The sequence below is a fragment of the Mastomys coucha genome, unplaced genomic scaffold, assembly GCF_008632895.1.
Source record: "Mastomys coucha isolate ucsf_1 unplaced genomic scaffold, UCSF_Mcou_1 pScaffold14, whole genome shotgun sequence".
NCBI lineage: Eukaryota > Metazoa > Chordata > Mammalia > Rodentia > Muridae > Mastomys > Mastomys coucha.
In genome coordinates this window covers 118578098-118594446 of record NW_022196896.1, presented here as the reverse complement: position 1 = coordinate 118594446, position 16349 = coordinate 118578098, and the positions used below count along the sequence as shown (strand labels likewise).

Below are 16349 nucleotides of genomic sequence, written 5' to 3'. Positions count from 1 at the left end.
AGAGAGAGGGAGTGAAGTAGGGGAAGGGAGAGAGGTAGGGAGAGAGGGAGAGAGGGAACACTCAAGCTTGTGAGCTTGCGCTAGCTAACTGGGAATATGGAGTGCTTTTGAAACCACAAGTCCCACCCCCAGTAACATACTTTCCCAACCTTCTCATCCTTTTCAGACAGTTCCATCAACTGGCAATCAATCATTCAAACATGAGTCTACAGGAAGCATTCTTACTCACACCACCACAGATGGCCTCAGGAATGGGATTGGGCTAATGGGAATGAGGAGGGCTTTGAAAGTCTTTTCTGTCCTATCCAGTGGCCAGCATGGAAGCCAGCACTGGGGTAAAGGCAGGGACTGGGAGGAGCAGTTGGTAGAGTTTGGGACCATTGAATCAAACCAGACTTGGAATCCTATTCTGAGCTTTGTCCATGTGCTTCCCTAGAGGGTATTGAAGGTGGGTGTTCCAAAGTCTCTGATCTCATATGTCATGCTCAGGTGTTGCTTACCAATTCTGTCTACTTCTGGGATCTCCGCAGAGTAACTGGAGTATACTTTCTGAAGCTGGTGTTTTCTGGAGACCAGTCATGACTCCACCAAGTTGTGCTGATTGAGCATTAGTGTGAGTTGACAAATCAGTTCAATGGTTCATGACCACATTCTTATTTTTTAATAGAAATAGTGAAAAGAACAGAATACACAAACTATTGGGTGTATGCATATAGTGGGTAAACTCTTTATGAACCTTTTCTGAGCTTTGTTTTGCCACAATTCAAAAGGGGTCTTGGGATAATGCATTGCTGTCTTAAACAGTCTTTTTTTTTTTTTCTAAAGAATTATTTTATTTCATTTTATTGTGTATGAGTACACTGTAGCTGTACAGATGACTGTGTTCGATCATGTGTGTGGCTGCTGTTGATCTCAGGACCTCTGCTCAGGCTCTCTCCGCCCCACTCGCTCTGGCGTAATTTTCTGCAGCTGTTGTGAGATGCACCAGAAGAGGGCGTCCGATCTCATTGTGGGTGGTTGTGAGCCACCATGTGGTTGCTGGGATCCGAACTCAGGACCTTCGGAAGAGCAGTCAGTGCTCTTACCTGCTGAGCCATCTCACCACCCCCTTTTTTTGGTTTTTCAAGACAGGGTTTCTCTGTGTAGCCCTGGCTGTTCTGGAACTCACTCTGTAGACCAGGCTGGCCTTGAACTCAGAAATCCGCCTGCCTCTGCCTCCCAAGTGCTGGGATTAGAGGCGTGTGCCACCACACCCGGCCGTCTTACACAGTCTTATTGTGGGTTGACAGTTAAGAATTTAAGCCCCTGAGAGGACACATGGGACAGCATAGTTCTATGTAGAACAGCCCTGCTGTTCAACACTCAGCCTGGATTTTGAGGCCCCTGTTGTCCTTCATACCACTCAGTAGTTCATAGTATTGACTCAGCATAGGGAACTACCCACAGGCGGTTTCTCAGGCCTGCTGATGATAGATTGAATCAGAAATGCTGGGGTAGACCCAGAAAGCCCGCCTTTACCTCACCATTCTACGGCTCCATATGTGCTGACATTTTCACGCATCATTTAGTCAGTCTTAAGTTATTTAAAGTCAGGGCCAAAACAAGAGTGAACACACACACATACACAAACACACTTTAAACAATGGAATTTTTCATTTAGCACATGTCACATGCATTTATGTACTTTTCTGATGACAGTTTTGGGTTTGGGCCAATTGATGGGTACACATCATCAAGTGGCACCGTGTATTTTTTTGTTTTCCAGTTTTGTGAGACCCTAACATCACCTTGTAGATGTTGAGGCAGAGTCCTTTTGGAATTTTACTTTTCTCACCATTGCTTCCAAATATCAAAATTGGGTCCAATTTGTGATTTCCAGTGATCTTCTTTGTTAACTTTACAGTCTTTAACAGTTTTAGTGGAAAAGCCTCATTCCCAGCCAGTGATTCACTGACTTCCATAGCAACAGCAGCGGCTCAGTAGGCCCCTTCATGTTTGCAGACACCCATTTTGGCAAAGAAAGCCACTAATCTGCTAAAAGTAAGTTGGCCTGCGATCAGTTTCCAATCATCAATCCCTGGAATCTGCCAAGTTTACCAATCTACCGAAATTTCAAAAGCTCATGTTACTAGGTTTTCTTAACGAATGTTAACATATTATGAAAACATCCCTTTTGGGGAGGGATGGGACGTTGGGATGATGCAAGGTCTCACTCTGGTCCAGGCTGACCTGTACCTTGGAGTGATTTTCCAGCCTCAGCCTCCTAAGTGCTGGGATGGATTCCCCACTATGCCTGGGGAATGTGTATGACAAACTGTGGGAATACAGCTTCTTGATCTTTGTATGCTAAGTGCCCATGTGTGCATTTGTAAATATAAATACAATTTTGGCACATCATGTCTTTTGGCCCAGTCTCACTATCTGCATCTCCTCCTAAGGCCCATGGGACCTCAGCATACTGGTCTCCAGCCACTCACTGTGGCTCTGGACTTACACTCCTGTGCATCCCGTCTGTAACCCTGTCCTAGAAACCCGCCTCCTTGAGGTTTCCCCCTCTGCCGAGACCAGGCTGCACCCACTGATACAGCTGAATTTGGCAATCAGACGACCTTAACCAAGCCTTGGCTCCGGGTCTTCCCCTAGCTTTCTCCTCAGGAGTGCTGGTAGCTTCTGGCCCCGAGGCTAGTTCACAGTGGGTCTGATACGCTGAGCCAGCATCCACAGAAGGGTTAGAGCATTAGTGGTGGCAGAACCAGCTTTCCCAGCTCAGGGGCAATCGCAGTTTGGCTAGCTAATTGGCCAGATTTGTCCAGGGGCGGATCGGATTGGCTGTAGTTGGGCGTGGCCGTCTCCATGGCAACGTGACACACTCCTGTACTGGGTTTACCCCATTACTTTGAGATGCTTCGCTGCCGTTTTTTTGAGACGCTTGGCTTGGTGTGATTTAGACCACGGTTTTTGTCTGCTGAGAGTGACCCTGAGGTCAGTGGTGGAGGCTAGATCCCACATGGTCTTGACCGCTCTTGCAGTGGCGACCGCTTCTGGGAAGGCCAGGGAACCTTCCCCCCTTCTCCACTTCTGGACTCCCATAAGCCAGTGATCCCTCAGGAGCTAGAGGGGACTACTAGAAGAATCCGAAAGGCTGCGGGCAGTACCCCCACCCCCACCCCCACCCCACCACTGTCCACGGTCCTGAGGGTGAATTGTGACCACAGGATTTGTTTCTAGGTTTGAAGAGGAGAGATATGGAAGAAGTTCGTTCCGTTGTTACTACTGACTCTCAAGGCTCGAAAACTTTCAGCTCCAGAGGCCTGGAGGGGCAAAGTGGTCGGTCTCTTGACACTGAGAGCCAGGATTCCGGGAAGAGCTATACCTTCTACCCCAGAAGGTGCAGGGGGACTTGCGGGAAGGAAGTTGTAATCGGTACCGCGGGGCCAAGCATCAGCTGGAATTTAATATTGGGGCAGACCTTAAAAATTCCCTAAAACGGGGACCTTGTATGGTGGTACCCTACTTTAATCACGGCATTGGGGAGACAGAGGCAGATCTCTATCCGCTCAAGGCCAGCCTGGCACACGTAGGGCAATCTAGGCCATCTAGGGCTGTATGGTGAGACCCTGCCTGTAATATTACTATTATTATTGCTGCTGCAGCTACTGCAACGACTACTAAACTGCTAAAGGGTCTTTTACCTTCCCTAGTGTAGTCTCTGAAGAGAGAAAACTCAATATTATACCAGTTCAAGGAATCAAGGGAAAAAAGAATGCGTAAGTGGTAGCTGGTGTCCCATGCCTATTCTTGGGATTGTCAACAGAATCCACTTCCAGGCGACTGAAGGAACAGTCCCTCCCCTACCCCGTTAATGGTAGGGCCAGGAACCTCAGCTCAGCCTTGCTGTAATGAGCCCCCAGCTGCATGGCACTCATCATGCTTGCCCCTGCAAGGGGCTGGGGTTGAATGCTCATGTACCTCAAAGTTCATGTTGACACTTTAATCCCAGTCTGATGGTGCTTGGAGGCTAGACTTGGGAAGGCCATTAACTTCAGATGAGGTCATGAGGGTGGAGCCTCCTGATAGGACTGGAGTTCTTATAACAAGATGGATCAACTAGAGCTCTGCCTTTCCCCCTCCCCCCCTCTACCTTTTTTTCATGAGCTCAAACACATTGTTTCCTGGACCTTGGGCTTCCAGCCCCTAGAACCTGGTGGTTTGCGGTAACTGCCCAGCAGACTCCTACAGTGTCTATCTTACAGATGAGGAAACTGAATCATGAAGGGAGCCAGGAGCCTAGTTAGGATGAGCCAGGTGACTGGGCCCCTTCTGTGCCAGCTGCACATCTCCAATGCTTTTCCAGCTCTCTAGTTATAGTCTGATTTTCTTGATTGACTTCACAATTTTTTTTTTGTTTGTTTTTTGTTTTTGTTTTTTGAGACAGGGTTTCTCTGTGTAGCCCTGGCTGTCCTGGAACTCACTCTGTAGACCAAACTGGCCTCGAACTCAGAAATCCACCTGCCTCTGCCTCCCAAGTGCTGGGATTAAAGGCATGTGCCACCACTGCCCGGCCACAATTTTTTTTTTTTTTCAGGAGAAATATTCCCCTTCTTCCTTCTTGTTGATAGCCCTTTCCAAAATTATCCAAGTGGTCCTTGTGCCATGTTGGGAAGGAGGAACTTCAGGCCAAGTCTCACTTTGTTAATATCTCTGGTTTTTGTTTTTGTTTTTTTTAAAGTGTCAAGGTTAGATGGTGCAATACAGGCTCCACCATCACACAGTACTGGAGGCAGAAGCCCAAGAGCAAAGGACCTCAGGCTTGATGTTCTTTCAGAGATCTCTCCCTGGCTTGTTTTGACCTCCTCCTGTCTGTGCATTTCATCTCTCATTTGTATGCCTCTATGCCAAAAGGGAGGTGTCCTTCTTATGAGAACTAGTCATACCGGCCTAGGGCACAACCTAATCACCTCACTTGGATCATTAACCTGTAGGAAGAACATTTCTGAGCTACTGGTGTTAGGAGTCCATCATTAGTGTAACATGTAATATATTTGGAATACTATATATACATTTATATGTATATATATATACGTATATATGCATATGATATATATGATGTATTAAGCATGCACAAAGCCCTGGGTTCAACCCCTCTATATCAGCACAGACCTGTCATGGCAGTGAGCTAGCGGCTACAGTTCCACACCTGGGAGCCGGAGGCAGGAGGATTGAAGGTCAAGATCACCATAGGCTTCATATTAAGTCTGAGGTCAGCTGGTGCCACAGGAAGACCCATTGGACAGGGGAAAAGGAAAGAGAAGAATTTACAAGAGACTACAACAGTGCCTTCTGCCTTACCACGATGGTTTGAGTATCTGTCTATCCTGGCTTCTTTCTGTATAATGACACAGAAATAATGTAATACACCAAATATTCCATCATCTCACAGTGGGAGCCTTTCTTTATTGGGTAGATACTGAGCTTAGGTTTAATGGACCTTTACAGATCTCACTGGTGTGCCGGGTCAGGGGTTTGTTAGGCTTCTTTAATAGAACAGAATCGACAGCGTATATATGTTATATTCTGTCATATGTAATATATAACACATATATAATATATAATGTATAATGTATAATATATATAATGTATAATATATACTACATAATATGTAATATGTAATATATAATATATAAACACAATACATTTGGAATACTATATGTATGTTTATATGTATATATATATGTGTGTGTGTGTGTATACACATGCATATGATATATACGATGGATTAAAGTGACCTACAGGTTGTACTCTGAGTAGCCCAACAGTCGCTGTCTCCTGAAAGAAAGGTCAAGAATCCGGTAGATGTTCAGACCACAGGTTGGATGTTCCAGCTGATCTTAAGTCTTGTAGTACCAAAGAAGTAGATTCTAACAACAGTGGAGGGATGCCTCCACAGCAGGAAAGGCGGACTTGCCTGAAAGAGTGAGGGCAAGCAGGCAAAGGTAAATGCTGCCTCTTCCCACGTGCTGGTACATAGGCTGCAACCAGACGCTGTAGCCCGGATTTATTGAGAATCTTCTCTCCTCAGATGATCTGGTCCAGAGAATCTTTCACAGATGTGTCCAACTTCTTGGTTTTAGTTAATTCCCATTGTAGTTAAGTTGACAACCAAGGTTAACCATCATGGGGTCTGAGGGATCCCATGTTGTGTGCTGCCAGCCCAGCCGCCAGCCAGACATTGGAATAGGTCTCCAGAGTAGAGGCGTCAGCACATAGCACTCCAGGAGAGCTGAGAAGAGGCTGAGAGGGGAGTGGGTCTAGGCTGAGATCAACACAAGGTCGAGACTGAGGCCAAGCTGCCTTGGGCACAGCTCTCCCTACTGCCATACACACATTCTGCATCTGTCCTTCTGTTTGCTGCCCCTCCAGGTGGTCCTCAGATCTTCCCTGGATCTACCTGTGTGTTTGTTCGAGTATCTGTTTCTTGCCCAGTCTGGGGCTGGTCTTGCCGGCTCAGAAGGAAGGACTGTGCTGTGGGCACATTGGTCTGGAAGTAGCTAGAGGAGCTGACCATTCCTATCTCAGGGGTGGACTCCTCCAGCACTCCTCATTGCTCCTCCTTTGCTTTCTGTCTTCCTAGGATCCCTCTAAGGGATCACAGAGAGGATGAGGAGGAGTCTGAAGGCACCATAGGAGAGCAGTACCTGAAGGGGACCTACATGCAGCTTGTCCAAGGGGTTCAGGAGTGGCAGGATGGCTGTGTTTACAAAGGGGAGTTTGGACTCAACATGAAGCTTGGCTACGGCGAGTTCTCTTGGCCCACAGGCGAGGTAGGTGGCTTCAGCGGGGCCCTCTCTCCTGGGAGCAGGTGTTATGGACCTTTTAAGTGACCCGCAGGATAGGACCAAGGCTTTCTACAGAATTCCAGAGGCACTGTCTGCACATTTCCATATCATGTTGTGGAGTCTGGGAAGCTATGGCTGAAGAAGGTAGTTTTTTCACTCTTGATGAATATTTTATTATTTAAAAGTTGTTTATTCTTTGACAGTTTCATACCTGTATACAGCTCATCTTGATCATATTTACCCCACTCTCCACTCCCTTCAAACCATCTAACATGTCCCCTTCCCATCTTAATGTCCCCTCTCTTTTTTAAGTTGCTTACTGAGTGCAATTATTATTCCTCACATGATCTGGCAGAACAACAGGAGAGCAAAATGTTTTAAAACTTCAAATTTCTGCAGAGACTCACATATTTTACCTTACTGAAATTGCTTGCTGTTTAAGATTAGAATGATGGCAAAGGATGCTCTTAACCATAAAGCAGAAATGCACCTCAGACCCCCAGGCTATACCCAGGACATAAGTGAAGACTTCTTAGAGGCAGGGACCCGAAACTGGGCCCATGACCAGATTTGTCTGTGCTCTGTGGTATCAGTGGCTTGGTAAGATGGCTCAGTGTATAACAAAAGAGGATGCATTGTGTCTGAAGCCTACTAGGGTCACCAGAAAGCAGTGCTTTGAAGACTTCTGCTTGTTCTGTTTTTCTGTTATCTATGTCCAGGGCAGCCTAGGAGTCCTAGTGCTGCAGCCTTCCAGTCTGGGGCTGCTCATGGCATCTGGGGAGTCATGGGCTCCTCTTCTATTCCTTTGTTCCATGGGTGGCTCTGCCTATGGCAAGGCACAATTTCTTTAACTTGGTACACGAGACTAGAGTTGCCTTGTCCAGTCCTTCCTCTAGCATCTAGTCCCTCCCTCTAGCATCTAGTCCTCACTCCAGCACCTAGTCCTCACTTCAGCATCTAGTTCTCCTTCCAGCATCTAGTTCTCCTTCCAGCATCTAGCCCTCACTCCAGCATCTAGTTCTCACTCCAGCATCTAGTCCTCCCTCCAGCATCTGGTCCCTCCCTCCAACATCTGGTCCCTCCCTCAAACATCTGGTCCCTCCCTCCAACATCTGGTCCCTCCCTCCAACATCTAGTCCTCCCTCCAGCATCTAGTCCTCCCTCCAGCATCTAGTCCTCCCTCCAGCATCTATTCCCTCCAATTTGTTCAAGAAACAGGAGAAGGAGCAGGGATTTCTCAGCCTTGTTTCTAAAGCCCCATGAGCCCAGCTCTAGTCAGAAGGCTATGTTGATTCAGGCATTTGTGGCCTAGGGTAGAGCAGAAGCCTGCTGTGGCCTGTACTCTTTCTGGTGAGAGCATTTCAGAGCAGGGGAGTTACATGGAGGTGGAAATGGGGTGGGGAGTGTCTATTTACCTAGAGGAGAGCAATGGGGGTGGGGGGAGAGAAGTTGTTTACGATTGAGTCTTAGGGTTTCATTGCCGTGAAGAGGCATCATGACCAAGGCAACTCTTATAAAGGCAAACATTTAACTGGGGCTGGCTTACAGGATCAGAGATTCAGTCCATTATCATCATGGCTGGAAGCATGGCTGCATGCGGACAGGCATGATGCTGGAGGAGCGGAGAGTTCTACATCATGATCCAAATGCAGTCAGAAAGAGACTGTCATGTTGGGCATATCTTAAGCTTAGGGGACCTCAAAGCCTGCCTATACAGTAACAAACTTCCGCCCACAAGGCCATACCTCCTAAGAGTGCCACTTCCTCTGGCCAAGCATTCAAACCCATGAATCTATGGGAGCCAAACCTATTCAAAGCACCACAGATGGGGTCTGGGGAGAAGTGAGGTGTCAGGGTGGGAAGAATGAGTCCTCTAAGACCCTGAGTGGGAGCAGTGGTGGGCGGGCAGAGCCCCCAGCAGTCCTGGAACACCCGGGTGTCCCGAGCCAGTTTGGGACTCCATGTTGATGGTGTTTGTGTCTCAAGTCTTCATCTGGCTTCTCATTTGCCCACTGTTCATGGCTTTTTCACACCATAGCTAAGAACTCCTGGCCCAGCATCTTCTGAGGGTAGAGATGTCACCTAACAGCATACAGGCCAAGTACAGAGCCTGGGGGACTGGTGACACCTTCCTTCCCTCTCCCATGCCCTTTGATACACCCACCTGACGGGCTCAGGCAGGACAAGGGCAGAGGCTCACAATGGACTCAGTACTGAGGAGTCATAAATCAACCCTACCCTGTTCTCAGCCAGGCTCAGAGTCCCCAACCAGCAAGTGTCCTCCAGCCAGCCTGGCCTCTGCTACCTGATGGAGAGCTCGTTAGGGTGGGGTCAGGACCCCTAAGAGGGGAGGGTTCTGCCAAACCTAGGGTGGGCGCTGGCCTGGCAGCAGCCCCATGCAGTTCTGACTTCCCAAGCTATTCCAACCCCAGCAGAGGGTAGGGAAGGTGAACTCTTAGGCTGGCTGCCTGGAGACCTCTCTGGGTATTCTGAGCGACCGATGCTAGTTATCACATCGGCCACCTGGACTAAAAGAAGTTTTGTGTCTGGGCTCCCAAGAAGCCCATCACAGCCCTGTGGTCCTCATTCAACCAGGTGTTGTAGCCTGGCTTAGCAGTTACCTGCAAGGGTCGGGGTTCCAAAGGTAATGGCTTCTCCTAGATAGGAAGCCCACGACCTCTTCTCTCCATAGGCCTACCATGGGCAGTTTTACCGGGACCATTACCATGGCGTGGGCACCTACACGTGGCCGGATGGCTCCAGCTTCACAGGCACGTTTTATCTCAGCCAACGAGAAGGCTATGGCACCATGTACACAAAAACAAAGTTATTCCAGGTGAGGAGATGCCATTATCACATGATAGGCAGAAGGGCCCGTGTGTTCACAAGGGTCTGGCTGTTGTGTGTTCACTTAAGGGGCAGGGTTATCCTGTGTTTATGTGAGGGGGGTGGAGGCTGCTGTGTGAACGCCCATGCGAGGAGCGGGGCTCTATTTGCTTATGGGAGGGGAGTACCACGATGTGTCTATGTCTGGGGGGCCTCTGTGTGCTTAGCTGAGGAGTGCGTACAGCTGCTATCTAGGACACTAGGGAAAAAGATGTTCATGCTCTGGGAAAGTTTAAACAGAAGTAGCTATCTCATTTTAGTGACTATAATACTACCAATAATAAGAACCTAAATAAAAAATGAGAATGCATCTATCTATTCCCAGAGGGATGTTATCAAGTTATGTATCTTTTGGATTAAAAGTACCATAAATATTTATTTTTAATATATGAAATGGCTCTTATACATGTTATTTAAAATTTGCCTTTTTTTCCCCTGGAGGGAAAAAATATACATGCTCTTCTACCCCTTAATTTATTATATATAATTCACGATTATGCACATTCTACTATTAGAAAGTTTCAACAAGTGTAGGGTTGTGTGCTCTGGGTACTGAATGGCTCCCTCCCCCATATCCGTGCCTCATGGCTTTGTAGAAAGTGTCCCCTCCAGTTAGCCACGGCTAACCTGCTGCCTGTAATTGAGCCTTTGCAAGAGAGGGCCACAAGGTGGAGCCCCGCAGAGCCAGTCTGTACCTTCCTCTCGGCCTGCAGGGCAGATCCAGCTCCATGGCCCTGCGTTGCTGGTGTTTCTTAACTGAAAGACCTTTAGACTGTTTCCTGCTTGGGCCGATTGTGAATAAAACTGCTGTGCACATGTTTAGTTGGGTTTTGTGTATGCATGTAAAAGGTAAATACATGCTTTTGTCTCCCTGGGAAAACGTCTAGGTGTAGTCTGAGGGCCATTTGTCTGAGTGCTCCTTCTTTGATGTTTTGTCCCCACCTATGGATGCAGGGTGGCAGTCTGCATCCCTGTGATCCTTGCTACATTCCCAGCCCCCCTTTTACTTATTTTGAGATGGAGTCTGACCAAATTGCACAGATTGGCCTTGAACTCACTGGGTCACCCAGGAAGGTCTCAACTTTGTAATCTTCCTGCCCAGCTTCCCAAACAGCTGGGGTTATAGGCCTTTATCTCCATGCCTACCCAGCACAGCTGGCATTGTATATAGGCCTTTATCTCCATGCCTACCCAGCATGGCTGGCATTATAGTGTTTGTTTGTTTGTTTGTTTGTTTTTTTAATGTTTGCTCATTGTGGAGTTAAGGGAACAACTTTGTGGAGTTGGTTCTACATTTACATTGGTTCAGAGAATGGACCTCTGGCCACTAGGTTTGCATAGCAGTCTCTCGATCTGTTGAAACTCTCATCCACCCAAGGCTAACTTAAAAAAAAAATACATTCATTCTCTCCCTCTCTTTCCCTCTCCCCCTCTCTCTTTCTTTCCTTCCCTCCCTCCTTCCCTCCCTCCTCCTCCTCCTTTTCTCTCTTTCTTCCTCCCTCCCTCCCTCCCTTCCTCTTCCTTCTCTCTCTCTCTTTCCCTCTCTCCCTTCCTCCCTCCCTTCCTCCTCCTCCTCCTCCTCTCTATCCTCCCCCATCCAGAATACCACATTTTCCCCTCCTTTCTCCCAAATCTCTCATTCCTCACTTCCCCTATGCCCCCCCCCCCCATTCACTCCTCCATTTCTCTTCAGGAAAAGGCAGGCCTCCCATGGATATCCATTAACCATTGCTTATCAAGTTGCAGTAAGACTAGGTATCTCCCCTCATATTGAGGCTGGATGAGGCAGCTCAGGAGGAAAGGGTCCTTAAAGCAGGCAACAGGGTCAGACACAGCCCTGCTCCCACTGTTAGGAGTTCCACAAGACCAGGCTACATAACTGTAACCTATATGCAGAGGGCCAAGGCCAACTTCTAAGTGCATTTCAGCAGCTGCTGACCAGTGTCTCCTGACTCACATATGCTTGCTGTTTGTATTATTTCAAGTTGAATATACAGGTTTTATTTTATTTATTATTCTTTTGTCTGTTGACTCTGTCAGTGGTTGAGGTTGGTAAGTTAGAATGTCTCAGCACCATTGGAAAAATTTAAAATGGCTCCTTACAGTTTTAGCTTTATTACTCTGAGACTATATGTTATTTCTTTTATAGGTAGAATTTTAGATTTATTGTATGTCCCTGGTATTTGTCTTATGCCTTTTAAAAAATAATCATTTCAGGCCAGGATTAGTCCCAGCACTTGGGAGGCAGAGGCAGGTGGATCTCTACAAATTGAAAGCTAGACTGGTCTTTATAGCTCTAGGACAGCCAGAGCTGTATATAGAGAGACTTAATCTCAAAAACAAACAAATGAAAGAGACAAAAATAAAACAAACAAAACCCTCTTCACTGTTTTATGACCCAAAGTCTAATTTTAATGTTAATAAAGTTATGTAAATTTGGGGATATTATTTTCACTGTGTGATGTCTGTCACCATAATTTTAAATAATTTTGGCAGTGCTGGGGTGAAGCCCAGGGCCACACACATGCTAGAATTATGCTCTCCTGGGCTACACCCTTCGCTCCCACAGATCTGACCACAAAGATTTTTTTTAAGCCAAAAAATAAAATATCTGAAGAGCTTTAACCAACAGGTATAATTAAACGTGATATTTTGGAAAGACTGAACTAAATACAAATACTATAGTGAAATGAATTCCACCTTAGGACAGAGGTAGCCTGTTTGGTAGAGTGCTTTCAGAGTACCCACAAAGCTCCGAGTATGATCACCAGCACAGCATAAACCAATGTGGCAGTGCATGCCTGCAGTCTAGCAGTTTAAGTTCATTCCTGGCCACTTATTTCAAGGCAAGCCTGGGATATATGAGACCTTGTCTTGAAAAAAATTAGAATTTTACCCAAGTTTTTACTTGTTGTAGTGTGGCTGCTAGAAAATCTAAGATCATATACTTAGCTCATGGCTTCTCATCTGCTTTTGATGAGTATGCTAGTGTTAGTAGACACATTTGGGATGAAGTCTGCTGCCTTGTATGTACTATTCTGGCCTCACTATCCAACATTCCCCTTTCTCTCGTCTGACCTTCATTTGGATTGGCAGGACATTGAAAAAAAATCATCTCTCTCTTATTTTCAAAGCATTACACTCTTTATCCTTTTAGGACTCCCCACAACACTGCAGTACAACAGAAAGTCTCAGTTTAAAAACTGCAAGACCGAGCGTACACTATTTCAACTCCATTTTCCTATTTTGAGTTATATTCTGTTTTTGTTTGTTTGTTTGTTTTTGTTTTGTTTTGTTTTGTTTTGAGACAGGGTTTCTCTGTGTAGCCCTGGCTGTCCTGGAACTCACTCTGTAGACCAGGCTGGCCTTGAACTCAGAAATCTGCCTGCTGGGATTAAAGGTGTGTGCCACCACTGCCTGGCTTTTAATAACCATCGAAAACACACATTTCCATATTTTTGGACAGCATAGTAGGAGATGCATGTTTTGTTGTTCCCTTTTTATATCGTTCTTTACATTCTTACAAGTGGAATCACGCTATATGTAGTGTGTATATTTCCATCCCGCTTTCTATTTAGGGCACCGTTCTTTTGAGACACTCATGTGTTTCTGTGTTCCACTTAGTTTTATTATAGAGAAGGGTCTCACTGTGTGGATATCACATGGTTTTACTATTGTTTTGCTATTGCTTCTAATTCACTGATAGGTACTCTTGAGATCTTTTGATTTTTTTTTTTTTTTGGTTACCCTAAACCACTAAGAACAACTCTCAGTCTTCATGCATGCGCACGTGTATTTAATCTTACAAATACCTAAGAGTGAGGGTGCTAGTTACAATGGTGAGTGGACAATGAGTTACAATGGTGAGTGTGCAACGAGTTACAATGGTAAGTGTGCAATCAGTTTCATAAGACCCCTCCAAGCTGCCAGGTGGTCATGCCATCTCAGCCATCAATAAAGGGATGCTGCCATGATTCCAGATTCTCCTCAGCACATGGCAGTCAGTCTTTTTGACATTAGGATTCTTGTGGGCACATTGTGGCATTTCCTGTGATGTGGGCTTGGAGCACCTTGGTGGCAGGTAATGCTGATTCTGCCTCATTCTTGTCTGTTGTCTGTATATCTTTTGGGGTGAATTGTCTGCTTATATGTTTAGTGTTCATATGCTAGTGTTTATGTTACTATGGTTAAAGAGCTCTTTATGCTGACTCTGTCATATGGGTGTTTATTAGTAATACGTTTTAAGAACAGCCCTCAGCCCTGTGGTGTCTTTCCTCATCTGTGTCCTTCGAAGAATACATTTGATGCAATTAACATTAAGCCTAGGGCTTGTGTGTCCTAGGCAAGCACCGTGCCAGTGAGTGTACTAGGCAAGCACCATGCAGTGAGTGTCCTGGGCAAGCACCGTGCAGTGAGCTACCCCCGCCGTCCTCTTTTTAGCTTTGTATTTTGAGAGAGGTTCTCACCCTGGCTAAACTTGAACTCACTCTGCAATAAAGTTTCACCTTAAATGTGTCCTCCCCCTGCCTCAACCTTGGAGTTGCTGGGAATGCAAGCCTGTTTTGTTGTGAGGTGCCAACTTGTGACTTCAATGACCCTTGTATTATCATCTTGAGTTGTTTTCTACCAGTAGAGCTGCTGGGTCTTGAGCAAGCACTTGTGGGATGGGGACACACACACACACACACACACACACACACACACACACACACATCTTTTCCTTGTCTGCCTTGGCTTTCCAGTTTCTCTTCCTGGCCCACATGCTCTTGTAGCGTCCTACCTAAGTGTCTCCTGAGCTTCCCAGAGAAAGTGCTTCTTCCTCCTTGCTAGACCCAGCAAGCCTACAGACCACTGTCTCCTTTGACTACCCAGTGACCTCCAGACATCTTTGGATGCCGGTTTAGAAGAGGCATGCCTTTTGGGAAGCTAGGACTTTACTTTGACCCCTGCACCAGACCATGGCTCACTGTTTTCTTGTCTGAGATCCTTCTCCGCATACCCAAGGCAGGCTGTGATGGAAGCATCTGGAAAGGCCCAGAAATCGAACTGTCCCTTGAAAGGTCATAGAAAGCAAAGGGCAGCCCCTCTCCTCTTCTTTTCTGCTCTCCTCTTCTCCACTCTGCTTTCCCCCCGCCCCATCCTTCTTCCCTTCTTGGCTCATACCCATGGGGGCTGGGTGCATCGCTTCATGAGAGCAAACCAGTGAGCACAACCTGTCGGAGTAGAGGAGTTTGCTACTTGCAGTGATACTCTGTGAAGCAATGTCTTCCTCAGCTAACTGAGTGGGAGAGGGAAGGCTGATGCAGACTCCCGCTGGAAGGCTCCTTTCCATGCATGCACCCATGGACACACTCATCTCGTGAAAAAGGCAGTCTAGAAAAGGGCAGAGCCACATACTCTGAGAGGGGGGGTTAAGGTCTCAAGACCAACGTCTACTGTAGGGCCAGAGTGAATCAGAGTGACAGATGGGTGGGGGCTGGTTCTTAGTAAACTTTTCTGAAGGATGCTATCTGAAATCAACCAATAAAAAGGCTTTGAAATGTTCATGGAGTGCAACAAAGCAGCCAGCCCTTTCCCCATCCTCGAAAGTACAAATGCATGTAGGCAAAACTGCTAACTCCAGGGCTGCAGAGGTCTCTAGGAAACAAACATCTCTGCATGTCTCCATCTGGCAGCCCTTGGTCATGCCCCCCACCCCCAAGGAAGGCTGTTCCCAACCTGGCCCTTTGTCTTCCAACTGTCAGAGCACCCTCTCTACGCATCTACATTCTGTCTGAGCAAGATGACCTCACACTTCCGTGTGTGTGTGTGATGGATGAGTGCATCTCTCAGGAGTACATTTTCTTCTGCTGATTTTAGGAAACTGTCACCTAGTAGAAAGCTTGACTGAGTGTCTCTCCTGGCCCTGTGGGTTTCCCTTGTAGGGATTGTACAAAGAGGACCAGAGGTTCGGGCCAGGCATTGAGACCTACCCTGACGGCAGTCAGGATGTTGGACTGTGGTTCCGTGAGTACCTCCTTAAGCTGTGCACAAGGGTTCCCAGCAGTTTCTCCTTGATAAACTTCCCTGAATTCTTGGCCTTCCTCACAAGCTCAAGAAAGAAAATCAACCTCTCAGATGACGAGAAGGCCGAGTCTGGGCTTTCTGAGGAGCAGGACCCCTTCTTCTATGACTACAAACAGTATCTCCTGAATGATGACCTCAAGCTGCCTCCAGAGATGCACGTCTATTCGACCGACAACAGTCACCTGCCCATGACCGACTCCCTGCGCAAAGAGCTAGATGACCGCATCTTCATGAACGAGATCCCTCCGTTCATTGAGGACGAAGAACCCTGGCTTATAACAAATGAGACTCCTTTGTTGGTCAAAATCCAGAAGCAAACTTACAAGTTCAGGTGATCTTCATTTTTGTCCCCTCACTGAATAATGGATCCCTTTTAGGAAGAGTTCTTAGGTTTTCCATTGTGTGGCTGCTGTTAAGGGCCTGAGAACCTTTTAGGATTGCTTGCTGGATAAAGGTGAACACACAGCATTTGCTTTAGTGACTCAAACAGCCATTACCATTCTGTGAGACCAGACAGGTGCCATGAGGGTAGGGAGCCAGGCAGGGATATGAGGCATTTGT

At 46.8% G+C, this 16349-nt stretch overlaps 1 protein-coding gene across 4 annotated transcripts in view; it reads left to right on the top strand.

Moving 5' to 3' along the window:
* Positions 1 to 16349, top strand: part of Ankmy1 (ankyrin repeat and MYND domain containing 1) — a 48543-nt gene that overhangs the window by 2311 nt on the left and 29883 nt on the right. The window contains exons 1-5 of one of the 4 annotated variants that reach the window (XM_031368453.1): positions 2730 to 2982; positions 3229 to 3388; positions 6632 to 6821; positions 9529 to 9672; positions 15647 to 16119. In XM_031368453.1, the coding sequence (XP_031224313.1) occupies positions 3246 to 3388; positions 6632 to 6821; positions 9529 to 9672; positions 15647 to 16119 (950 nt within the window). In that variant the 5' untranslated portion in view covers positions 2730 to 2982; positions 3229 to 3245. Of the gene's footprint in view, positions 1 to 2729; positions 2983 to 3228; positions 3389 to 6631; positions 6822 to 9528; positions 9673 to 15646; positions 16120 to 16349 lie in introns of those variants that run through there. The other 3 variants (XM_031368456.1, XM_031368454.1, XM_031368455.1) reach the window with 3 other exon arrangements.